At 41.3% G+C, this 27,112-nt stretch overlaps 1 protein-coding gene across 1 annotated transcript in view; it reads right to left on the bottom strand.

The window, feature by feature from the left end:
* The window catches only part of OTOGL (otogelin like), a 137,337-nt gene that overhangs the window by 8,476 nt on the left and 101,749 nt on the right, over nt 1–27,112 (bottom strand). Inside the window, exons 44-55 of the mRNA XM_053256233.1 lie at nt 23,784–23,969; nt 21,339–21,551; nt 20,025–20,129; nt 19,809–19,916; nt 17,705–17,806; nt 15,923–16,027; nt 15,793–15,833; nt 13,798–13,861; nt 9,515–9,693; nt 7,717–7,821; nt 5,000–5,119; nt 1,046–1,091 (exon numbers count right to left, since the gene is read on the bottom strand). Coding sequence (XP_053112208.1) covers nt 1,046–1,091; nt 5,000–5,119; nt 7,717–7,821; nt 9,515–9,693; nt 13,798–13,861; nt 15,793–15,833; nt 15,923–16,027; nt 17,705–17,806; nt 19,809–19,916; nt 20,025–20,129; nt 21,339–21,551; nt 23,784–23,969 — 1,374 coding nt within the window. The remainder of the gene's footprint in view (nt 1–1,045; nt 1,092–4,999; nt 5,120–7,716; nt 7,822–9,514; nt 9,694–13,797; nt 13,862–15,792; nt 15,834–15,922; nt 16,028–17,704; nt 17,807–19,808; nt 19,917–20,024; nt 20,130–21,338; nt 21,552–23,783; nt 23,970–27,112) is intronic.

Below are 27,112 nucleotides of genomic sequence, written 5' to 3'. Positions count from 1 at the left end.
TACTAAGATTTTGGAAAGCATGGGTTGCATGGAAATGAAGCCCAGGCTGGGCTTCAGATAAGGAATATAATTCATAAGAGTCACCTGAGACCCCTAATTCGTAACACAAAGACCTTTATATTCTGACAAAGAATAACTGAAAGTAAAATATCATATAATCATATTTAATGAATATACAACTCACATGTGCATATTACAATAGAAAAAGTGACTCTTTTTATGGAATTACAGATTTTCTACTACTTACGAATAATCTATTCATTGAAATATCTTGCACTTAAATTTCAACTGAAGAAAAAAAACATGTATCCCTATAGAATATATGACAGAAGAGCCTATTCCCCCCATCACACTAATGTCTTTCACAATATGATCTGAATCAGATTTAGAAAATCATATTTTGAACTTTTGCTTTGAACAAGTGTGTCTGCATTGTTTTGGAATAATCTTGGCAATAACTTCGATAAATTCAATAGTTAAAAAACAAAACTAAGAGTTGTGCACTAGGAACACTTCTGTCTGCACACACGAGTGGAGATTTTAACAAACCACCCCTCTTCCCTTCCGTGTCACCTGTGGCTTCCAAAAATATGTCCCTGAGGATCCTTCAACCCTAGGAACAAATGTTTGGGAGGCACAGATGGCCACAGAGGAAAGGTGTGTGTGTGTGGGGGGGGTGTTGTTGAAGACTAGCCCCTCCCCTCTATATATGCACAAAAGTATTCCTCATGCACCCCTCTTAGTTTGGATGCAGGCCAGTTGCTTTTAGTCATCCACAATAGCATTTGGAGAGATTTGGTTATACTCCAGAAGGAAAAGGTTAAAATAAGGATCACCAAGCAAGGCTTATCAATGACATTTGATAAGAACTAGATAAATTTTACATGATTTGGGGACAGCATGCTTTTTCTTTCCTTATGTCCCATTAAAGGAGAGAGAGCTATCCAAAACCACAGAGAGAGCTATCAAAAACACACAGAGAGATATCCAAAACCAAAGCCAAACTAGCATACAACTAGCACTGAATGCAGCTTTCTTTACTTACAAGTCTTGCAGCAGCCATCATTATAAGTCTGTACAGTGCCTCCATTCTAGGAAGATAAAAAAGGAATATTTCAAAAGAGACTGCCCAAAGAAACAGCTTGATTATTTGAATAATGTATTTTTCACAAGCAAAGCAGCAGCCAGATCCAAAGCCAATGCAAATCCTTCCCTTTTAAAAATGTTTTGATAACAACCAAAATTGCAGGAAAAACCAGCCTGAATCTCCAAACCCATTTAAAATAGAATATAATACAGCGTGGTTCTCTTCACAAAAACCCATCTGATGTGATATAAGTTGTAACCATCACAATTAAATTTAAAAGGAGTCTTTTAGATCCTTGCCCCAAGGTGCATTTTGGGCAAGGATCTAAAAGACTCCTTTTAAATTTAGAGCCCGCTTACTCCATACCATATTAAAAAACTGCTTGTAAAACCTCTCATATTTGTACCTATTGGCGCAGTGGGAAAATGACTTGACTAGCAAGCCAGAGATTGCCAGTTCGAATCCCCACTGGTATGTTTCCCAGACTATGGGAAGCACCTATATTGGGCTGCAGAGATATAGGAAGATGCTGGAAGGCATCATCTCATACTGCGTGGGAGATGGCAATGGTAAACCCCTCCTGTATTATAGGGAAGTGCACAGAACCGTGGCAGGGAGGTTTGAAGGCAGCGGGGCTGCTGCTTTAAGAGCGGGGGAGGGTACACTTACCCCTCCTGCCACTTTAACCCTGCCAGCATCCTTTGTTTAGAAAGCTAATCGCGGTGGCAGCATACCTCCCTCCTGCCTCTGTTGGCTGGATATGACTGTAAGTTCCCTCCCTGGCTTCTCCAAGATAGGGCTGAGAGAGATTCCTGCCTGCAACCTTGGAGAAGCCGCTGCCAGTCTGTGAAGACAATACTGAGCTAGATAGACCAAGGGTCTGACTCAGTATATGGCAGCTTCCTATGTTCCTAAGTCCCCAACGCACCTGGGCGTGCTGGCACATGTGCATGCGTGCTGGTGACATGCGCATGCACGCCAGACATCTGGCCGCATCCAGCCAACAGGAGCAACAGGGAGGTACGCTGCCACCCCGATTAGCTTTCTAAACAAAGGATGCCGGCGGGGGGGGGGGGGAAGCAGCGGGAGGGGTAAGTGGGCCTCTGAACTGGTTCAAAGAACCGGCAATTCCACCAGCTCGAAGGCGGCGGGGGTGCTGCTTTAAGAGCAGGGGAACAGGCCCATAAAGAGCAGGCCCTGAAGGGCCTCTGAACCGCTTCCATGCACATCCCTCCTGTATTCTACCAAAGACAACCACAGTGCTCTGTGGTCACCAGGAGTCAACACCGATTTGACGGCACACTTTACCTTTACTTAACATTAATCTACAGGCAGTGTCGCGACTGTATGTTTTTATTTATTTAACATATTTATATACTACTCAAAACTTATGTCTCTGGGCAGTTTACAATAAAACAATACAGATTAAAACAAAATTAAAATGTTAAAACATTAAAATAATTTAAAATTTAACACAATGTTAAAAATTGTAATCCTAATTAAAACAATGGGTGAACAAATGCGTCTTAACTGCCTTTTTAAAAGCTGTCAGAGATGGGGAAGCTCTTATTTCAACTGGGAGTACATTACAAAGCCTCTGGACAGCAACAAAGAAGGCCCATCCCTAAGTAGCCACCAGATGAGACAGTGGCAACTGCAGACGAACTTTTCCAGATGATCTCAATAGAATGGGAGGGCTCATGGCGAAGAAGACATTCTCTTAGTGTTTTTATGGATATTTTAATAAAAATTAATTAATTAATTAAATGGCCAAGGCCTAAGCTGCTTAGGACTTCTGTACCAACTGCAATTTCCGGACAACATACCAAGGCAACCCCACATAGAGTGCATTGTAGTATTCAAGTCTACAGGTTACCAGCAAGTGTACCACTGTACTGAGGTCATTTATCTCAAGAAACGGATGCAGCTGGCGTATCAGCCGAAGCTGATAGAGAGCACCTCTGGCCACCGCCTCAACCTGGGACACCAGAGAGAGGTTTGGATCCAGAATCATTTCCGGTCTGCATGCTTGTTGCTTCTGTGGAAGTGTGACACCATCCAGAACTGTCAGATCAAAATTGTCTCCCGAGTTATGACCCCAGACAATAAATACCTCTGTCTTAAATAGATTCAGTCTCAGTTTGTTACCCCTCATCGATCCCATCACTGACTCCAGGCAGGCATTTAGGGATCTTATGCCTGCCTTCTCCCAATAATGTTGACATGGAGAAATAGATTTGTGTGTCATAAGCATCTGGATTACCAGTATATCCTTCAAAGTGACTCCCCAAAAGGGGTGACCACCTTTGGGGTCAACCCCACCAGTGACAGGCCTGCCGCCACAGGCAGTGTTCCTATATAGGCTCATACTTGGCTAATCTGGGCAAGTACTCAGGAACTGCTGACTCACCCTGGGCCCCAGTCCTGCACAAACTCCCCACAGAGCAGCAGCCGCCACAGTCCCATGGGTCAGGCAGCAAGCACCAGCGAGAAGCAAGTAGGTAGCCAAACAGCAGCAGCAAACAGACAGCAATGCAGGCTCTCATCCTGGAGCCATTTGGGAAACAGATGTTCTCTTTCTCTCCTGCAGGGCATGTTGGAAGACCACCACAAGCCCACAGTGATTTAAAGTAGCTTCTAATGTTAACTGGATCTGCTGTGTAAGAGCTCTATCATATGGAGATCTGGTTAAGCTCTTACACAACAGATTCATGAACCATGTGATTATTCCTCTTAGAAAAAGTGAAATCACATGAGCCAAGTTTCGAAGCAACTGGTCTCTTTTGCAGCACACCCAGTTCACATTGGAAACTATCTGCAGGTTGTAGGTAGAGGCTTGCTGTGTTTCTCCAACAAGTAATTGCAGAGTTTAAAAAGCACCAGCCAGAGGGCATCGGGGCTGCAATCAGGAAATATGATCCAAAAGGACTGCAGAGGGTTTTTTCTTGTTGTTTTTTTTAAATCCTGACCTTTGTCTGGTATAAGCTACTGTCCTTAAAAACTTTTACATATACTAGCATTTCTGGTTAAAATCACATAAATAATTTAGCAATGTACCTTCATATGCTGGTAAACAAACCCATGAGCTAAGTCCTGAATGTTAACATTTTGCAGATGAAGAGCCTAGGCTGAGAGACAGTGGAGCCACCTAACACAAGACTACCCAGTGAAGGCAGGACTGAACTGGGAAACACAGTACTTCGATCAAACTGATGTCCCTGTAAAGTATCTGTTGGTTGAACCATAGCTTTTGGATTTATAAGAGTTTGTACTCAGGATAATCAATTCATAGTAATAATCAATCCACAGCAATTTGTTTTACAAACCTAATAAAATATGTTGGCCCCTTAGCATGCCTAATCTCTAATTCAGTTTTAAAAAATCCCCACCAATTTTAATAATGGGGATCTTATAAATTATGAAGATAGTGAGTTTTATAACTAGTCTTAACCACATTTACTTTAAAACCTTTATTCTTAAGTTATACTCAGTCCTAACCACATGTACACTGATTGAGCAATATATTCTGACCCACCCATTCTCTGCAGATCCAAATTTATTTGTGCACATGGATCTGCTTCTCCCATTAAAATGAACGGGGCAGCCATGTAATCAAGGGTCCCTCATAAGCATCCGAACGTACATAGGCTCCAGATAATGAAACTTTCTTCCCAGTAACTCTGCTTAGGATCATAGCCCTACTCAGCATAAGTATGTTGTACTGGCCACCTGCATGCATCAGGACAAAGAGATTAAAGGCATAATTTGCAGAAGGGCATTATTTAAAAAACAGAAGTGAAAACCATGAAATTTTGCTGTAGATATGTTCACCATATTATACTCTTATACGTGGATGCAGAACTTCCAAAGAAAAATATTATTCGGTATCATATATCATTATAAGGTACAAACCTTTGTGCACTCAGTCTCATTAAATGGTGGACAAATGACACTGGATCCAAGTACCACAGCACCTACATCAGTTGCTAAACATTCATATTTAGTGCAATTTGAGTCCCATGTGCTTCCTTTCTAAAATGCAGAAACAAAAAATTACACTTCTGAAAAAATCTGATTAAATTATCATAGTACTATTTACTAGGCCTGTACAGTGCAGTATGGATTAATGGCCACTGAATTCTGCTGACGAAGGTTACCATTTCCCAAAATCACCATTTTAACCATTTTTACTAACCATGGTTTGTTGCTATTCACAAATCTTTGTTAAGATGCCAGGTAAGCATGAAAGTGGCCCTGCTCAGCATGTGATGAGGGGTATGAGTGCATACTTTTGCTTGTGGAGCCAAGCCCTGCTTCCCAGAGGGTGTGTATAGGAAGATACCAAGAACATCTGCTTGTTACTTTGATAACCAAGAGGCTGGGAAGGTGAATATACAGTGTTGTTTATTATTTGCTCAGTTCTGGTGTAATTCTTAATCCTGGCTAACAGAGGGCCAGTACAGATGATACCATCTACTGGCCTCAACAAATCACACAGTGAGGGGATCTTCAATAGTATTTAAATCATGCAATGAAGGGTGGTTGAGATATTGCCCCTCTCCAGATTATGCAGAGTAAAATGGTGTGCTAGGAGGGCAGAAAGTATGCATTCATACCCCTCATCACATAGTGAGCAGAGCTTGCATTATCTGAACTGGCCCATTTAACAAGTTCATAGCCAGAGTTTTAGCAATAGCAATAGCAATATCACTTACATTTATATACCGCTTTATAGCCGGAGCTCTCTAAGCAGTTTACAATGATTTAGCATATTGCCCCCAACTTTCTGGGTACTCATTTTACCGACCTCGAAAGGATGGAAGGCTGAGTCAACCTTGAGCCCCTGGTCAGGATCGAACTTGTAACCTTCTGGTTAAAGGGCAGCAGTTTTACCACTGCACCACCAGGGGCTTACATTCTGATTTGCAGCCAATCTTTAACATAATTTACATATTCAGATATAACCATGGTTAAAGATAACAAACCATGGCTATACATATGCACAGAGCCTTAGTATTAAATTCTTTAAAAGCTGCAGATGTTGAGAGCGCTCGCTCATATATAAATTGAGAAGACCTATTCTTATATGAACATTAAATAATATCCACTCTTATAGATCAGTGTATTTTAATTGCCACCAGAGTTAGTTACCCCCTTAATGTTGGGGGGAGTGGACAATGTATCCCCACCCCTACCACACCTCACTTGATTTTAATGTACTCAATTAAAGGGGGGGGGGGAGTTTGTGTTTTTTTTTTAATCCAACAACCAGACAAGAGAGGAGAGTAGCTGAGTGTAAATGGTCTAAGCAAAGTATTCCATTTGTTTTTTGTTTGGGATAATGATCAGATGGGCTGCTGAATTAAAAGTAGTCAGAAGAGGCAGATGTATGATGGGAAGGGTGTGGTAGGACTTTTTGACAGAATAATATTGGAGTTGGATGGAAGGTTTCCTGAAAAGCAGCCAAGGGAGCAGAAATAGCTAGGAAGATGTTATTTATAGGTGCTATGTTTATTTATGGTATCGATCTGTAAAAAGCTATGTGGTTTCTTACCAAAGTGTCTTAATTTATGCCACTTATTACCTAGAACAAAATACAGAATACACTGTGGGAGTGGGGCAAGGTAGGATGAAAAATCCCAAGAACAATAATTTTTAGAAAAGTGAGTTGGGACTAAGCTTGGTAGCATTGCTGCTGTGAATTCCTAGGCTCAGCTCCTTTGCATGTTTTCTTTCCCATTATTTGTAGTGTTGCAACCTTTGGATCCAACCTTTTCCAGATATCAGTCTTTAAAAAATGGGTGGGTGGAGGATGTGACTAAGTGAGTGGAGTTGCAGTAGAAATGCATTTCGTAGGGAAAAGATTAAGCACCTTCTCCTCTTTTGTCCCCCCAACATCCACTACCATTTTCCAGGTGAAAGGTCAACCCATCCTGAAACTACTCATATATTTTACCTGTAGCCAGCCCCAGAGAAGATGCCTGGGAAAGGGAGTATATTGGTTTAGGAAGTGTTCCCCCCTCCTGCCAGCTCTCTTCTGTTGTCCTCTAAGTGCCAACTGATCCAGTGCGTGTGCTGGCGTAGTTTTTACCCCATCTCCTTTTCAATACAACCTAGGCTCCCAAACAGAATTGCATGAGTGCAAGTCCTGTGTGAGTCCATTGTTGACAGAAGTGGAGGGGAGTAGACAAAGCTGAGCAACACAAATACAAAACCTGGTGTTTGTGGCTTGGTCTTCATGGCTCAAGACCTCTGTGGGGATGGTCAAGTGACAGCAGATGAGCAAACAAAGCAGATATGCACTTGCCCCAACATATCTACTCCCCTCCCCAGGCATTCTCAATTTAGTCAGAAATTGTTCCAGACACCAGCACAGATCTTTCACTGTCCAGGTGAAAATTGGGCAGCTGATAATCCTATTCCATTTATGACATGTAATAATCCCTGTTTGAAAACCAGTATATTGAATAACCAAAATGCCTCCTCAACTGAAGATGGCTCCTGTTTGGATCAAGATGAAGAATATAAGAAGTAAATTATAGAATCTAAAGATTCTATAGAATAAGAACTGTGTAGTCAGAATTCAGATGCATGATGGTATTCTATAGCTTTTAAAGGGACTGACTTACATCATAAATGACTAGGGTTCCATTACCAGTGTAGAAAGGACATGATACATTTATGCAGGAACCACAACAAGAATGTTGACTAGGAGAAGGAATGTATATTTGGTGCTGTTAAAGAAAAACACATATTTTAAAATTCCATATTAGTATTATTTCAAAATACATACAGCTAATTAAAATGTATTGCTAGATCTGCCTTTAATGGTTTTCATGACAAATTGCTAATGTGATTTCCCCTCTCAGGTGGGTTTGGTTTTTTTTAACAGAATGGTTCTGTATATTTCCCAAGCCACAGCTGTACATGAGATGCCTGCTGCCCTATAAGCCAGCTCCCACCCACATATTAATTAAGGGGAAATGACACAATCCTTGGTTTCACTTTCCTATTCACTGGTTGAGAGAAGCCTTGTTCTTCTGTTACTGGACTCCCCCACCTAAGATGGGGAAAGGGGACGGGAAAACAGATGAAGAAAGGCTGCTCCTGTTCCAGAAAAACAGAAAGTAAAGAAGGATGTGTTTGTTTCAATAGTGCAATTAGAATCATAGAACAGGAGGAGGAAGTTAATCTTCCCATTAACGTAAGCCCTTTAGATCTAGTCCTGTCCCCTGGAGCAAGAGAAAAATTCCTGCCCTTTGTGACAAATTCCTTTAGGAATTTGAAAGGTGCTGTCATATCCCTGCTCAGGTTTCCCTTTTCCAGGCTAAACTTAATCAATTCCTTTAACTTTTCCTTATAAGTCTTGTTTTACAAACCCCTCACCATCTTTGTCATTCTCCTCTGAACTTGTTCCAGTTTGTCTACATCTTCACATGCAGCACCCATAACGCGCCCCAGTGCTCCAGACATGGCCCAACTAATGCAAAATTAAGTGGAACTACTTTTAACTTGAAAACTAGCTGCCTTTGCAGCTGCATCACGCTGCTGACTTACGTTCAGCGTGTGATCGCCTGCAGTCCCAAGATCCTTTCACACATATTACTGCCAAGCTAGCTATTCACTATCCTCAACCTCTTAGTGTAATTACAGTCTTGAAAATATACTGTTAATGGCATGAAGGTGGAGCTGACCTGGGTATATGAATAATGCCACATCCAGCACAGTCAACATCTCCAAGTCCACCAATCTGCGTGTACATATCACTGGCTGACATCCTAACTAAGGAAGCAAATGCACACCAGAAAGACATGCATGTACTGCAGAAGGCTTCCAGGGTACCACAGCATGAAGTGTGTGTGGGTGGGTGAGATTTACTCTGATCCATGCTTCCTCTGGAAATGCCCAGTGCCACCTGACAATATGCCCCTGCAGGTTGCACACCCCTCAAGGATATACAGCTGGCCCTCATTATCCACAGTCCTGGCACCTGCAGTTTCATGTATCTGCAGACAGGTCTTAAGAGACCTGGTTTCTTTATTTGAGGTACAAAAATAAGCTAAAATTCTCCTTTTTGTGGTTGCTGAGTGGCCGGAAATGCCTTCTAGTATCGCTTCATGTGAATAAAGAGGGCCACTTGTATTTTCAGGTGGCTTATAGAGGAAATAGGTATCAAAAAATAAGTTCCATTTCTCTGCAATCCAAACTGTAACACTCTCCACAGTGTGGGCATGTTTTCCTGGGTATGACTACTTCTATAGTTAGGATGTCAGCCATTTGATTTAATACTGAATTACTTATCTAAGAAGCAAAATTTGAAGCAGCTATTTACTACATTGTTGCCTAGAATTTTCTGAGTGAACTTCAGTGACAACTCCATCTATATTTACACAAATGACTTTATCCTCGTATTTTAGCAGTACTTACGGCCTCACACTTTTGAGAGCAGTTAACTACTGTCAGATCTATGGCATAGAATCCCGTGCTGAGGTCTCTCTCTCGTGTACACTTTACTGTGTAACAAAGATTTCCATCCAAATACTGAATCATCGTCTGGCCAGGGTTTAACACAGTAGCCTCTTGGAATACACAGACATCATCTTTTTCTAATGTAAAAGTAAGTAAGTAGTTAGGTAAGTAGCATTTATGTCAACAATATTACAAAGTGTACTGTAATAATTGCTTTTAAACCTATGCAAACTTTCTACACTTAAAAACACTGAAGTTTAATAATCAGTTTTTTCATAATAGTCCCACCACATGACGACACAGAAACTTGGTGTTCAATTATATGTTCAATTACATCATTGCGAAATCCTATTCAAATGTGTATATTTGCATGAGTAATAAATCACAGTTTTACCTACTGGATTTATGTTCCTAGTTTGTCTTTTCGGCTAAATACAAGCCTTCAAGGTAACACCTGCTATGCCTTACACACCATGTATGTAGATGGTGATTCTCTTTATTTAGCAGGGGGAGAGTAACTGGCCTTATCCATCCCCAGCACACTACTTCCAGTGACTATTGCTGGTGTGTATCTCATGTTTCTTTTTAGATTGTGAGCCCTTTGGGGACAGGGTTCCATCTTATTTGTTTGTTATTTCTTTGTGTAAACCGCCCTGAGCCATTTTTGGAAGGGCGGTATAGAAATCGAATGAATGAATGAATGAATGAATGAATGAATGAACGATGTAGCTTAATTTCACTCTTTTCTCTGACGAACTTTCTGTGAATATATATATATATATATATATATATATATATATATATATATATATATATATATATATATATATGAATGTTTTATTTTCAATGTATATCTTGCTTTTAGCCTAGAAAGGTTATACACAAAACCAAAACCAACAACAAATAATATGATTCATCCAGCCTAAGGGTGTGCACGAATGGTTCAAAATGTTTGATTGCGAACAGGACTGGCCCTCAGGAGAGGCAGCCTGTCCATAATCAAACCCGGTTTGATATGAAACAGTTCAAACCAGTTCAAAGGTTCAATGGCGGCTGCCATTTTGTCTGCATGTTTACTTGTTTTTCTCCCTTGCTGATTGTGTTTTCTGCCACTCCCTTCCAATTGGCTTGTGATCTCCTTTCCTCTGGTTGGCTTGTTATCATTCCAAATCAAGTTTTGGCTGGGGTGGGGAGTGGGGGAGAGAGAACAAAAAGGTGGAAGCTTCAAACTGTATTTAAAGCTCAAGTCGACAACAATGAATGCACCACTGAGAGACCTTAAAGGCTAAGTTGAAGACAAATCATTCTGGAGAGAATCTATCTATGTGGTCGCTAAGAGTCGACACTGACTTAATGGCACCTAATCAATCTATCTATCAATCTATCAGTCAGGCAGTGCTTGGTTTTACTCTGCCTCTGGATTTGAAGGAAAAGAGCTGGCTGCCTTGCATTGCTGCCTTGCCTAGCTGTACCTGCTGCTGCTGCCACCGCCTTGCTTTTGCTTGGCCTCTGCCCTGCTGGGCCTGCCCTGCTGCCTGCAGTGCCCACTGAGCTGAATCACTAACACTGCATTGCAGCAGATGCTGCTCTGCTAGGCCTTATGCTAGTGGGGAAAGAGAGAGGCTTATCTGTCTCTCTCATTTTTTTCCTTTTTCTTTTTTGCAGTACCAACTGCTTTTTATTTTCCCAAGTTACCAGCACTTCAGTTAATTTAACTAGTTGCTGTTTTCCCTCTGTTATTCTCTGATATTCCTGGTGAGTGGGTGCCCACCTGCAGGCACCCATCTGCCATCCCCACAGCTGTTGAGTGCCAGTGGGAGCTCAGACTGATTGCCTGGAGCTCCTGGTCAGACAGACTCCAGCTGAAGATGCTGAAAGGAGAAGATGCCGGATTGATGAGCCATCCCACAAACCCCTTTAGAGTTCTTTCTTTTAAATACAATCCAGTTGGGGAGAAGGGATGTACATAAGTGGGTACTAGGACTGAGCAGCAGAGACTACTGGGTACTTAGGCCACAATAATACTCAGCCTCCCTTCCATTAGACTTATCCCATTGTTGCTTGCTCCCCCTGCCAATGCCTCCTCCCGCATAAAGCCTAACTAGTAGGGTTAGGGATGTGCACGGAACCAGGCAGGGGTGGTTCGATGGTGGGGGGGTGTTGCTTTAAGAGCAAGGGAGGGTGCACTTAACTCCCCCTCTGCTCTTCCCTCACTGGCACTACTTTTTTCCAAAGTTAATTGGGGCGGCAGCATACCACCCTGCTGCCCCGTTGAATGGATACAACCGGAAGTATCCGATGCGTCAATGTGTGCATGCGGCGCTGTCATGCACATGCACCCACCATGCACATGCGATGTGTGTGTGCATGTGCCAGCATGGGGAAGCACATAGGATACTTCCATTTGTATCCGGTCAACGGGGGGCAACAAGGCAGCAGGGAGTTATGCTAGGGATGTGCACGGAACCGCGGAGGTGCAGTCCGGCACCAGGGGAGTCTCCCTTTAAGGGCGGGGGGGTTGTACTTACCCCTCCCACCGCTTTTCTCCCTCCATTGCTCCGTTTTTTGGCAAAGTTTTTGGGGTGGCAGCGTTCCTTCCTGCCGCCCCACCCCCATTGTTTTCTGGAAAGACCGGAAGTAGCCATTGTGCATGTGCCTGCTGCCGTGTGCGTCACTGTGCACGCAACGTGCGACGGGCATGACGGGCGCGTGCGTGGTGGCAGACGTGTGCACGTGACGGCAGGCACATGTGCGATAGCTATTTCTGGTATTTCCAGAAAACAACGGGGGCAGGGGCAGCAGGGAGGAATGCTGCCACCCCAAAAACTATGCCAAAAAATGGAGCGCCAGAGGGGGTAAAGCAGCGGGAGGGGTAAATACAACCCCCCCGGCACTTAAAGGGAGACCCCCCTGGTGCCGAGCTGCTGGACCGGGCCATGTTTGAACTGGTTCAGAGGCCCCTATAATGGCCTCTGGACCAGTTCGTGCACATCACTAAGGTATGCTGCCACCCCAAATAACTTTGGAAAAAAGGAGCACTGGCGAGGGAAGAGCAGAGGGAGGGGTAAGTGCACCCTTCCCCACTCTTAAAGCAGCACCCCCCACCATTGAACTGGCAGAACCGGCCACCTTTTGAACTGGTTCGGAAGCCCATAAAGGGGCTCCGAACCAGTTCCATGCACATCCCTAGTTAGGCTTGACCTAATGAACCAGGGGGGAAAATCCAAAAATTCATTAAAAATTGCCTGATTGTTTTGTGGGTTGTCTGGTAGGCAGCACCAAACATGCCTTACCACCCAAAATTCTTTGGTGTCCCTAGGATCTTCCCATGGAGAATAATGGGGTGGTTCGAGTTCTCCATTATTACCTATGGGCTAACAAATTTGAAACAGTTCGAAACAGTTCCAGTTGGCTCATTGAATGGACAGGACCAGCCGGTTGGTTCAACCTAAACACTTCACGAACCCACTGTCGAATTCAAAACAAAATGTGAAAATCGGTTCTGCGCGCACCCCTAATCCAGCCAATTAAAATTATCTGTGTTGAGAACTTATACATAGCTGAAGAACTACAGTTATAAAACTAGTTGTTATGAAGCATTTCTCTTCTAGAAGGGTTAATGTTGCTTGACAGGACCCCACCATGTTTATGCTTTACTCGTGAGGCAATAATTCAATGGACCAGGTCTCATGATCCGTGAGACTCAGTTTGGGGAAATGAGCGGGAAGAGCGGGCTAAGCCTGCTCTCCCCGCTCACGAGCGGGGAGGGATCCCTGGGCAGCTGGATTGGCCACCCACACGATTGCCGGCTCCAAGATGGAGCCGGTGGGGGCTGGGGAGCTCGGGGGCCGTGCGGCCCCCGGAAGCCCCAGTATGCCCTGCATGTGCACAGGGCATACTGGGGAGACCCCCAAGCCAGGAGGCTGCTTTTAAGTCGCGCCGCGGCTACTCACGAGCAGATAGCCCAGGTTTGCGGAGCACTCGCTCCACAAACCCAGGCTGAAGGGTGGGCTACAGGAGCGGGTTAGCCACTCCAGAACCACCAGGTTCGGCTGCGAGCCTGGTGGTTCTGACAACCTGCAAAAACTCGGGCTAGGCCTTCCTAGCCTGATTTTTGTGGTCATCAGAATAGCCCCATTGAGAATTTTAGAAGTATAAAGAATTCAGGGTTTTACTCTCAAGCAAAAACAAGTATGTATAAGAGGAAATATAAATAATACTGAAAAGAAAAAAATATATACCACAAGTATATTGTTGGCATCCACATGTGCTAGAAACACTGTCATCTATTCTCTGAACTTCTCCCTGTGATATTAAAAATATATTAGTATCCATATATGTCTAATCACATGCATTAACTAGGCATAAATAAACCATGTTATCAGGTAATATGCCCTTAAATAGTAGCAAAGGGTGTTTTCCCTTTTCACATGCTTTAAAAATTAGATTTGAGGGCCCCCTTTTTGGGGAACCTATCAATAAGATATATTTTCTAGCAGATAATTCAGGATCTGTAATTTTAAAAGAAGACCTTGGTCTTATTAATTATTTGCTAGAAAACATATCTTAATAACCATAAGACTATCTTCTGATCAGGTCACTACTATACTTCAATCAAATAACTTCAGCCTATTAACTTAAATATCATGTATGGTGTGCTATGCACTACATTCCTTACATTTGACAGACATTTTATCATAGTGATAGATAGGGATTTTTAGAAAGCATTTCTGAGGTCACAGAAACTATTTTGTTTAAACCAAACTAGAAAAATGGAAGAAAAACAGTATATTTGAAAGCTCATATATATAAAACAGTATATTTGAAAAGTCAACATAATTTAATACCTTTCACAGGACATGTATATAGTTTTCAGTATAAGCCTACATTCTTACAAATAATTAATATGCTCATAAGTTTCAAAATTTGTTGGCAAATGAAATTATGTCAGTGTTAACAGAATCACACCAATTTTGGTTGCTGTTAGTACCTCTTTCTTCTCTATCAGTATTAAAAGAAAATCATTTTGGTCCAATAGTACCGCTATATAGGAATCCATGAAAGGTGAGCCCAAGTTATTTTGGTGCCCCAGGCAAATAATCCAAACGCTGCTCCATACAGTAAAAATATAAATACAGTAAAAGAAATAACTGACAATTTGCTGATCTTGATGGCCACCTGAAATCCAACTTCCAGAGCAGGCATCTCAGTTCTCCCTTGTAGGAGGCTCAAACCTGAATCCATGAATTTACACATGCATTTTTTAAGGAAACAGTGAGACTGTATTCTATATGCATCACAGGAAAAAGTAATCAGGACATATTATAGCAATAAGAAGTCATCTTATTGACTTAGGAAGATGTGTTCTTCTGATAACTGTAGTTATTGCTTGATTATTTACACCTATTTATTTATTTATTTATTTATTTAATGTATACCCTGCCCAAATTTACGTCTCTGGGCGTAAGTTTAAAAACTGAAATAGGCATGATGTTAATCACATCATTTGTTTTTGCATTTTAATCTTTTCTTTGTTAAATAGTAGTTAGGGCAGGGGCAGTTAATCCGGACTGAGACTGGTGGGGCAAAACACTGAAGCCCCACCTTAACTTCCACCATGTTCCCAATTGCTCCCCCACCACAGCTGCTACAGGAAGGAAGGAAGGAAGGAAGGAAGGAAGGAAGGAAGGAAGGAAGGAAGGAACAGTGAACAAAGGCAATCAATGTGAGTATGTCATGTACAATGGGGCCAAGCGTGCTTCCCTGGGAAGAGCATTCCATAAGGTTGTTGCCATAACTGAAAAATCCCTGGTCCTCATATGCACCCACCATGCTTCCATCAACAGAGGAACCCAATGCAGGACCTCAGTTGTTGGAAAGGGAGGTACCAAGGCAGAAGATAATTCTTTAAGTGCTCAGGACTCAAGTTATTTAGCACTTTAAAGATAAAAACCAGTACCTCAGATTGAGCCCAGAAACAAATAGGTAGACAGTGGAGAGAAAACAACATGGGGGTAATATGATCTGAATGACCTGTTCCAGATTACAGTTTGGTTATTACATTTTCTCCATTTAAGGTTTCTGGATGCTTTTTAAAGGGCAGACCCCATGTAACACACATTACAGCAGTCCATGGTAGTACAGAAGACATTTGAAAATGTTTCCATAAAGGAAACAGAGGGGATTTTTAAAAAAACCTTATTACTAAACCAAATCCAATTAAAAAAATTTCTTACCACTTTACAAGCTGGTACAGTAGCATTTTTGCAGTCACATTCTGAAAATGAAAAAAAACACAAACATATCACTCCATCAGCCATACATTGCCAATTAAAGTGAAAAGGAGAAGAACAAAACTGTATTTACCACAGTGCCAGTCTGGACAGCACTGTCCAGGTACTCTTTTCTTCACAAATTTCATATCAGAAGAGCAGTTCAGTAGAGGTAAGGGACAGAGTTTCTCATCACAGACTACAAGAAGAGAATCAATGGGATGGAAACAGTTATTACCATAATCCCTCAGTTAAGTTTAATCCACACAAGATTTGTATGGGTAATATTATTACTTATTTAGTTTACATGGGCCAGAATTTTTTTTTTTTTAAGTTAGGTGTGTTTAAGGATTTGGGCATGTCCAGTCCAGTGAGATTTTTAACCTTATTTCTAGATCAGCAAACAATTTCCACCCCTCCCACTGCCGCTCACCTAAACCTTGACAGACTTCTCCCTTTCAAAAGCAGTTTGCTATATGGCATAGGATGCTGCGGTTTGAGCCTCTCCACTGGATGGAAGGGGTAATATGGCTCTTTAGATCTTGGCCATGGTTTTTATGAGGTATGTAGTATGAATGAATAAGGGAGGGAATGTGGTGAATGGATAGAGTTTTCATGCTGAAAAACTAGGTTCAAAGTCCTGCTTTGCAGTTCACTGAGTAGCTTTGCAGAAGTCAATATTACTCAGTCTTATCTACTAGGTAGGGTTGTCACTAAAACACTACTTGAACTCTGGAGAAAAGATGGCTCATAAATTGAATCCATAATTATGCTAATGAAAAACCTAGTTATCAGATGAGTCTGAGACATATAGCTAGCATATGTTAATTTCTTTAATACAAAGTTGTCTATCCATGGTCCTTTTCCTACTACTGCCAATATATTCATTTTTGAGAACATAAATAAAAAATAGTAACACAACTGGGTCCCACACTGAACCCACCACATGGCAACTGCAATAATTGTTAAATGATAAGAAAAGAGCAGTAATCTTAATCAATTCCAAGATAATATTATTATTTAGTATTATTCTGTATTATTTATATAGATCTACCTGATGCTTTACAAAGAATGAGAGGACAGGTCTTTGCCCTGAGATGTTTACAATATAGATAATAGAGGGAAATTGATTTGGTGGGGGAGGGGTAAGCTAGGAAAGAATATGCTAACAAGTTTGAAGTGGGCCTTTTAACAAGGATGGAACTCTGATCCCCACCTTCTTCTTCTCCCACCCCCACAAGTCTTTGCTCCAGAAGTACAGTAAGGGCATAGTGAAAAACACAACCTTCGGCACACACCCTTTCTCTTGCTCCTATGCAAATAATATCACATACTCCACATGCAGTGCCCTTGTTCAGGGACCTTGATCCCACCTTGTTCAATTAGAGTGATGCCTCTGTATGCTAATGTTTCAGTTACACATTCTTGAGCTTGGTTACAATAGGGAATGAGGACTAAGGATTGTGCCAAGGGCTTCACAGAAAGGTGGATTTTAAGAAGAGCTTTGAAGGAAATAAAAAAGGAAGTCTCGTGCAAGGGTTCCAGGAAGCAGTTCCAACCATAAGGGGCAGTACGGGAGAAACAACAGAGATGTCTCAAGAGGCATTTTCCCACCCTTTCTCCCAGGGCCGTCCTTAGAGAGCCTGGCAGGGTACGGGGCCTGGGGCAAATCAGCCAGTGTGGGGCCCCCTTCCAGTTAATTCTAATAGGGGTTCAAAGAGCAGGGCCCGGGGCGGTCTCCCTGCTTGCCATGCCCTAAGGACAGCCCTGCTTTCTCCCTTACTGCCCGTTATGCTTGGAAATTCCTCCCAGAACACCTGTGCAATGCCTTCTGGACTATATATATATTAAGTTATATTAACAAAGCAAAACTTACCACAGTGGTAATGAGGGCAACAGTAGTGTGTAGTACTAAGATCTACAGTGAGAATTTCCCCTTCGTTACATAATGGAATAGGTTCAATACAGGATTCACAAACTGCAGAGGGAAATAGAGTAAGTAAAAGGTTTAAAATGCTTTAAATGGGTTTCTTGCCTGTTTTTTCAATATTTGGGTTTGTGCACTATAACCATCACAAACACATGAAAAGTTTTAAAAATAACTGAACATGTCTGCAATTTGCAGCAACAAACAAGTATCTGCCATCTGAGATGAAAAACATCCTATTTACTTTTTTTCATCTCAGCAGCCCCCAATTTTGGAAACTATTGAAATTTTGCAGTTCTTTCACACAGTTCTTGGGAAAGGTGTTTTCCTGTTTTCACATTCATGACTATACACTGAAAACTGTAACATGAATGAAAAAACCATGGCAAACATGTGCCTGAAAGCCACCACTGACTGAAGCACTTGTATATATCACTGCAAGTTTTCAGACACACAACTCCTGTCCACATGTTACCATCTTGGGTGTAGAGTTTTCATTGATGTGGACATGTGGTCATCAGCTGAGAATTTCCCTTTTGAAATATGACAGCCCAGAACTTCCTTGAAATAGAGATAAGGTCAATTTCATTTAAAAGCAGTTTGTAATTGTAATCTGGTTGTGGGAGGGCAGTTTAGGAAAAAGTCATTAAGGCTGAAGTTTCTAAGTATACTAGGAAAATAGCCAAGCGTAGGCTAACATACTCTATGTAGCAGGTGATTTGACTGATTTTTATCCCACTTTTTATAATGGCTTCACATTATAAAGCTTACATTATAAAACTCTAGGGCTCCATTATGCTGCCACAAAATGAAGCATTTCGCCACTTTTCAGCCTGGTGTAGATTTTTAATAGGATACAAATCAATACATAGCATAAAGGTTACAGCCCAGATTAGTCAAGTTTGCAGGTATCTTAAATCAGCACTCATTTAAGCAAACCTTTCATTGATTAAATTATTTTATTGAGATTTCTGTCCTTCCCTATCCTGAAGTTTCTTACTCAGCTACAACATTTTCATAATTAACTTTGAATAATACTTTGGATCTTTTTGCTAAGGAAAAGATCACTTCTAATCGGCAGGACATCGCTGAAATCTTCACCCATATTCTGTATAACATAATTTTCTCTATCTTTTTCAGCAATGACTCATTTGCTACCTCAGTCCCTTTTCTTCGGTATTTCTTTTTCTCTTTCCTCTATCCCATTTTCCTTCTTCCATGCTCACCTTTTCTGCTCTTGAATCTCTTATTAAATCTCCCTACTCTCTCCCCGCTCCACCACCTTTTTCTCTACTTGATGTCCTGAGAGGAGAAGCAGCAGTTATGTGGGCCATCTCTGTTCTCATTTGTTCATATTTTTATTGAAAGATATTAAAAAATCTTAATATGCAGAATATAAAAATAACTTTAGATTTGCATAGCCTTGCATAGTCATACACAATCTGCAAACATACTCTCAGTCTTCTTTTAATATTTAAACTGCTGAGCCATTCAACAAGAGTTTCATCTTTCTCTAGGGCCATTGGCTTACATCTGATTTTCAAAGTGCCACAGTGGGGGACACTTAATTCACTTCTAAGGTCATTGCACTATAGAATTTCTTTGAGGGTCAAATCCAAATAATTTCTTGCAGTTTTACAGTTGTGGAGAGTTTTCCCAGTTAGAGTCCAAGGATCTATAGATTACCCAGATTTCAAATAGGGATTAGACATTTCTTAGGGCCAAGTAATACTTTGCTTTTAAGATTTCAAAACAGAATGGCAAACTATAGGCTTTATGCTGACAATTGTGAATAGAGTCTGCATGTATAAAAGGCCATGTTTTCCTGAAATAAACTTTGAACTGGAGGCCCAACGTTTCCCAATGGACACTTCTCTGTTTACTGCGAAGAAATGTATTATTTAAATGCATATGAGCTGTTTAAAATTTAAAGCACCTGCATTTGGTGACTAAATATCAGGTATTTTTTCTAACCAATAAATTTCCTCAGAGTTGTAGATATTCTGGAATCTCTTGCTTACCCAGACTTATCAACATGGGGAAGGTTTCTTACCACACAAATAGGAGAAACAGCAAGGATCCTCCTGTTTTGCTTCAACTATAAACTGGTCTTCTCTACACTCTGGACGGGAAGCATTGGGGCACGCAGATGGATCACATTCTGAATACAAACAAAATACAATAAAATATGGACAGATCTTTTATTTTTGAGCTATATTCATCTAGATGAATACTCTTCCTAATCTGGTTATTTCAATTAATCACTTACCACATCGGTATTGAGGACAGCAGGAATAAGGACTATAACCCACTACCAACTTTTCAGCACTTTTGCATGTTGGAGTAACAGGGTCACATACAGACATGTTGCATTCTAAAATAATAATTTTAAAAGGATGGAATTAATCAATGCAGACTGTTCAATATTCTCATGCAAATGAATATTACTGGCTGAAGCAGTTGGTCATAACTTCAGGAAGTAGACTAGATGCTTTCTTTGTAATCCATCTCTATAAGGAAAGAAGCTTCATATAAAAATGAAACTATATATTTACCTTTTTTTTTTTTGCATGTGTTCAGTGGTTGACATGTTGCACAGCATAACTCAGGCTGTTTAGAACTGCCTGTGCTGCCACGGGTCTCAAAAAACACCACCTGCACTGTTGCAGAACAGCCTTATTGCATTACTACTTAAAATCGTGCAGTTGTGCAATTTTAAGATATAGTGCAAAAGGGCTGTTTTACAACAGCGCAGGTGTTGTTTTAGACACAAGCAGCAGCACTACCCGCATTACGCTGTCAGGAAAACCAACAGTCAGGAATAAGCAAATTATACTGACTTACTTTCTAGCCCAATAGTCAACCACCAAAATGATGGGAATGGGGATGGTTTGGTTTCCACTCATAGAGTATGACTGAAATGACTGTTTCACAATTTACATTAAGAATGGCGACAGATAAGCTTGAAGTTGCAGTGGAGAATAATGAAATACTGTACAAAATACAGCCTTTTCTATTACTGGCAGCTCAGCATGAAGCCAGAAGCCCAAAGATCAGATTGTTCATTTGGGTACCTCTGAAATCCCAATTTGTTTCCCAGAGATGAATTTGAATGCGAGCATATTTCTGCCAATCTCCTTTTTTTCAGCATCCATAGGACTTTTGAGAAGAAGAGTTACAGCAACAGCCTTTTCTGCTGGCTAACTACACCTTCACTGAGGTGATATTCAGGTTTTAATAAACCCCACCTCTCTGATCAGCCAATCCCCATAAGGGGTATGGCTAGATCGATGCTCCGTATCCTAAATTCTTGTTCCCACCCATTGCTCAGCAGAATAGTAAACCTGACATTCTCCTGACTCAGTGTTAAGTCTTTGTAAGGCTTCTGTCTGCAGCAGGGCTCAAAACCATTATAGGGATATGCTATTTTCCCCCTTGAACATTGACTAACCATAAGTAATGTGCCAAATATTTCAGCTAAGTATCCACTGTACCCTTCACACAGATAGATTTATCTCAACTAAATCTTACAACACCTCATACACATTACTATTGTGGAAAGTATGTTTTGCTGGACACCTACCACAGACTTTCTTTGGACAGCAGGCCCGCTCTTCAATAACATGAATAATCACTTCACCTTCTCGCTCACATCTCAGAGGCGGCTCTTCATGGCATTCAGGCTCTATAGCAACAATGCTCCCATTCTCCAAACATTTGTACATACAGCATCCTTTGTTGGAGCCATTCCAAACCTCTCCAGCAGAGTGGGGCTGCCCTTCATTATCTGTACAGGCTGTGAATGTCAAACATCATAACAACTCTCAGATCTCTAGCAAAAACTGATATGTTCCCATAATGTACTATAAATCCATATCTGCTTAGACATACAGTACCAAGGAATGAATGTGATTTAATATACTCATTATTAAATTAAAGGGTTTGCATTTTTCCTGGCTCTGGGAGGCTGTTGTTTGAAAACCTGTGGAACTTAAGCAATCTGATAAATACAAACTCCATGTTCATAGGAACATAGGGAACATAGGAAACTGCCATATACAGAGTCAGACCATTGGTCTATCTAGCTCAGTATTGTCTTCACAGATTGGCAGCGGCTTCTCCAAGGTTGCAGGCAGGAATCTCTCTCAGCCCTATCTTGGAGAAGCCAGGGAGGGAACTTGAAACCTTCTGCTCTTCCCAGAGTGGCTTCATCCCCCTGAGGGGAATATCTTGCAGTGCTCACACATCAAGTCTCCCATTCATATGCAACCAGGGCAGACCCTGCTTAGCTAAGGGGACAAGTCATGCTTGCTACCACAAGACCAGCTCTCCTCTATTTTGAACAGGTTGTTCAAAATAGAACAACCTGTCTTCCTGACTAGGAGTGTTTGCATATCAATGTTTTTATCATAGATCACTGATTGCTTCACAATGCAAAGGAAAAAAATGATACTGATTGTTCTTATGTAACATTAAGAATTGCCCTGCTGGGTCAAGTCCATATTCCATTTAGTCCAGCATTCTCTTTCCAGCAAATGATTGCTGAATGCCTCTTGAAGCTTACAAGCAGGGGTGGAGAACAATGACCATCTCCGTTGTCGCCAGCATATTGTATTCTGCCTCTCAAAGGCTGTCTTTTATTTTCTCAAGAAAAGTTAAGAACTAAAGCTATTATTTTGTGTAACATTCATTGTAATACAAACACAAACCTGGGTTATTTCAATAAATCAGGCAGTAGAAATAGAAGATACGCAACACAAATGACATTATGCTGCACTAACAATATCTACTCCCATGGGCTCAAGATGTTGGACATAATATAGAAATGGCAGCATGGGAGAAGTTATGGAAAAATGATTTGAAATTTACTGCTTGTTATGCTTTGAAGGAAAACTATTACAAAATGATGTATAGATGGTATTTAACGCCTAAAAAATTGGCACTGATGTATAAAAATGTTTCAAACAAATGTTGGAAGTGTGGGCATGTTGAAGGTACTTTTTTTCATATGTGGTGGACCTGTGGGAGGGCTAAGGCTTATTGGGACATGATATACAATGAATTGAAGAAGATACTTAAACTGACATTTCCTAAGAAGCCAGAATCCTTCCTGCTAGGAATAACACAAGGAGCAATTTCTACAAATAATTTAACTTTTTTTATGTATGCTTCTACGGCGGCCAGAATATTATATGCACAGAAATGGAAGACTAATGAACTGCCTTCAAAAGAAGATTGGCTGATAAAAACTTTAGAATATGCGGAAATGGCAAAACTTACAACACTGATTAGAGACCAAAGTTTAGAACGTTTCAAGGAAGACTGGAAACCCTTTTTGGTTTATTTAAAGAATTATTTCCCTACTATGGATCTTACAGCAGGATTTGAAATCTGAAATGCAGGTTGGGCTGATTAATGGTGGTGGAAGGTTTAAATTTGTATTTGTGTTTAATTAATATTACTATAAGGGTAAAATATATAGTTAGTATCACGAAAAGAGGTGCGCGGGAAGTCAATTTGTGTTCATTATGATTGTGATGATTGTTATGGTAATTATTATTGTTAAAACTCAATAAAATTTGAACTGAACAATATCTACTCCCCATGAAATGGCAACAGTGAGATAGCAATAATCATATTGGGCCATCTTATGGCTGTTTCCATTAGTTTGCAAGTACGTAATATGTTTCATCCTGATCTGTAGAAATTATGAAGCCACCACTTTGAAAGGATCATGGACAGTACATCATGAAGTACACTGAAGATCTCTCACCATACCCATAAGGCTGTTGCAAGTTCTAAATAAGACACAATGATTTTGCAGTCAGCAAACAGAAAGCAGCTTTTCTGGCTGCACTCATAATGGAATAAAGAAACTGGAGATACTCTGGGATACCTATCAATGTCATACTTTAATTTAATTATGTATAGACACAGAGGAAAACCATGCCTCCCAGCCCCACCAGAAAGCAAGTATGCATGGCCTAATGAAAAATATATGTATTTACATAGCAATAAGTTTACTCACCACATTTTTCTTCTGGAATGCAGAGGTCAGAGTTCGTTCTATGGAGAATAGTCCCATTTTTGCAAACACAGTCTTCCCGTAAGTAGGAGCATGGTGATTCTTCATAGAACCACTTATTTAGGCATGTTTTAGCAGCACAGGGTTGCACACAAGGCTGGTACTCCTTCCCATCAGGACAACTAAGTGCTACATATCACAAATGCAGAGAAAATTAGACATTGCCAATATTTCTTTATGTTCATTGAGGAAAAAAGAGCAGGAGAAAGCAGCAAGAGAAGCTAAAACAAATGCAATATGTTGCACAGCATAGCTCCAAATGATCAGTTCAACTACATATCTACATATTAGTTCAACTTGTTCTCTTGACCCTTGCCAGCTTGGCTTATACCAAGTTACCAAGTTCCAATTACTCTTGATATAATTCAGTTAAGGTTTTAGCTGCAAGATTTGCCAAAAGGAGAAAGTAAGACTAAAATGGGGATGTCTCCTAAAAAAAATTACCATTCCATTCACACAAAAAAGTGATTACAAGTCACACATCTGTGTGGGGCTGAAATCTGCTCATATGTAGCTGAAATCAAGGCTGGAATTCCAATTTGGCCACATGCCCCAAAACAGGCAGCAGCCATGCTGGTCCTGCTCATGAGTGTCCACAGTGGGGGGAGTTACCCTTTCCACAGATTCAGACAATCAGTATTGGCTTTCCCCATTTCCCGATCCTCATCAGTCAGCACTTCGTTCAAGCAGTCAGTCAGTGCTGAACAAAGCATTGACTGGCGAGGACTGGGAAAAGGTGGGGGGCAGGCGAAGCTACTCCTTTCAACGATACTGGCATTAGATTCACTGCTGACTGGGAGCTTCGTGCTCTGCCTCTCTGATGCAGAGAAAGTAACCCCTAGCAAGTACTTGAACCAAGTGTTTACTGGCAAGGATCAGGAAAGGGGAGCAGCAACCCTCTTTACAATACTGGCCACAACTCCCTGTGTCTAACATTGATGCAAGGGCATGTTTGGGGTGTGTGCGTGCTAGTGCGTGCACACCCATTTACAAAAGAGGAGGGGGGCCACCAGCAGGAGCTTGCCCACCCAGAAAAGGTCCTGCAGACAACCATGGCTTTGCTAGGACATAGTCGCTGCTGTCTTTTTTTGAGGCCCTGTCATTTTGAGTATTGAGAGTGAGGTTTTCTGCAGTAATCTGACCCAACCAACCGTGATTTTGAAAAATCCAGAAGGAACATGTAGTGCATAGTACCACTGTGCAAGAGCACAATAAAAAGCACACCGGGGGGCGGAGGAGGGGACTACAGAAAAACAGCGATGGAAAGCTTGGGCAGATTCCGTGAAAAGGTGTTCAGTGAGAAATCCATGTTGTTGGTGTGCCAGGACCATTTCAATGTCAGTTCTAATAAATTATAACATGTTTATTAGCCTCCAAGGTTGTATTTTTATTTGATTTTGTTTCTGCCCCAATTTTTAAAAAGGGAGTAACTGTGTAAAAGAAGGAGTGGTGGTAAATGGCACTCAGTCTATGGTTGGGAGACGCTGGTGGTCCGGTTTGGTCCCAGCTTCTCCCAGTAGATTACTCCGTGGTGGAGCAGCTGAGGGGATGTGGGCAGGGAGGTGAGGTGGCTGTGGTCTATAAGAATACCATCTCCCTTGCCAGGATCCCTGTCATAGTATTGGCCTATACTGAATGTGTGTACCTAAGTCTAGGGAACTAGGATAGACTGGGACTTCTGCTAGTGTACCGATCACCCAGTTGCCCAACTGAGTCCCTAACTGAGCTGATGGACCTGGTTGCGAAGTTGGCATTTGAGTGGCCCAGGTTGTTGGGGGACTTCATTTCATATTATTAATATTATTAATAAAGATATTACATATTGTTAACTGTCATATTAACTGGCCCTATCCACCCCCAGTACAGTACCTTCAGTTACTGTTGCTGGTGTCTATCTTATGTTTCTTTTAGATTGTGAGCCCTTTGGGGAAAGGGATACATCTTATTTATTTATTATTTCTCTGTGTAAACCGCCCTGAGCCATTTTTGGAAGGGCAGTATAGAAATAGAATAAATAAATAAATAGAGGGTCTGGTAAATATTATAAATGCTTCTCTAAGGGAGGGCAGATTGCATCCTTCAGAAGCCTATTATTAGATTTTATTGAAGAAACCTGCATCAGATCTCACAGAGTTAGCTAATTACAGACCCGTTTCAAATCTTTCATGATTGGGCAAGTTGATTGAGTGGTTGGTGACCTCTCAGCTCCAGGCATTATTGGATGATGCAGATTATCTAGACCCATTTCAAACTGGCTTTTGTGTGGGCTGTGGGGTTGAGAGTGCATTGATGGATGATCTCCAATTGGATATCAACAGAGGGAGTTTAATTCTGCTCTTTTGGATCTCTCAGTGGCTTTCGATACCATTGATCAATACCATTGACCAAAGCAATCTTCTGGGTTGCCTGAGGGAGGTGGGATTAGGTGGCAATGTTTTACAGTGATTCCATTCCTACCTCTCTAGTAGATTCCAGATGGTGTCGCTTGGAAAATGCTACTCTGCAAAGTGAGAAGTATAGAGTTCCACTAGGTTCCATACTGTCTCCAATGCTCTTTAACATCTACATGAAATCACTGGGAGGAGAGATCATGAGGAAGAATGGTGCAGGGTATTATCAATATGCTGATGACACCTAGATCTATTTCTCCATATCGACGTCATCATAAAATGGCACAACTTCCCTCAATACCTGCCTGGAGGCAGTAATGGGCTCGATGAGGGATAACAAACTGAAGTTTTATCCAAATAAGATGAAGGTACTGACTGTGGGGGTTCAGGAACCAAGAGATGGTTTAGATCTGCATGTTCTGTTCTCACACTCCCCCTGAAAGATCAGATATGTAGCTTGGGAGTGCCCCTGGATCCAAAAATCTCTGGTTTCTCCGCCTGATGCAATGGCCAGGAGCACTTCTTATCGGCTATGTCCATTTATGGAGGTAAATGACCTTAAAACAGTGGTGCATATGCTGGTAAACCTCCAGGCTTGACTACTGTAACACACTCTATGTGGGGCTGCCTTTATATGTAGTTCATAAACTACAATTGGTACAGAATGTAGCAGCCACAGTGGTCTCTGGGATAACACAAAGGGACCATATAACATTTTATAACAACTGCACTGGCTGCCGATATGTTTCCTAGCACAATACAAATATTATCTATAAAGCCCTCAATGGCTTGGGTCCAGGGTATTTAAGAAAGCGCCTTCTTTGTCATGAAACCTGTTGCCTATTAAGATCTTCTTGAGAGGTCCAGTTACGGTTGCTGCCG

This window comes from Hemicordylus capensis, chromosome 5 (genome assembly GCF_027244095.1).
Source record: "Hemicordylus capensis ecotype Gifberg chromosome 5, rHemCap1.1.pri, whole genome shotgun sequence".
Lineage (NCBI taxonomy): Eukaryota > Metazoa > Chordata > Lepidosauria > Squamata > Cordylidae > Hemicordylus > Hemicordylus capensis.
Note: the sequence above shows the minus strand (reverse complement) of the source record. Positions and strands in the feature narration are given on the sequence as shown.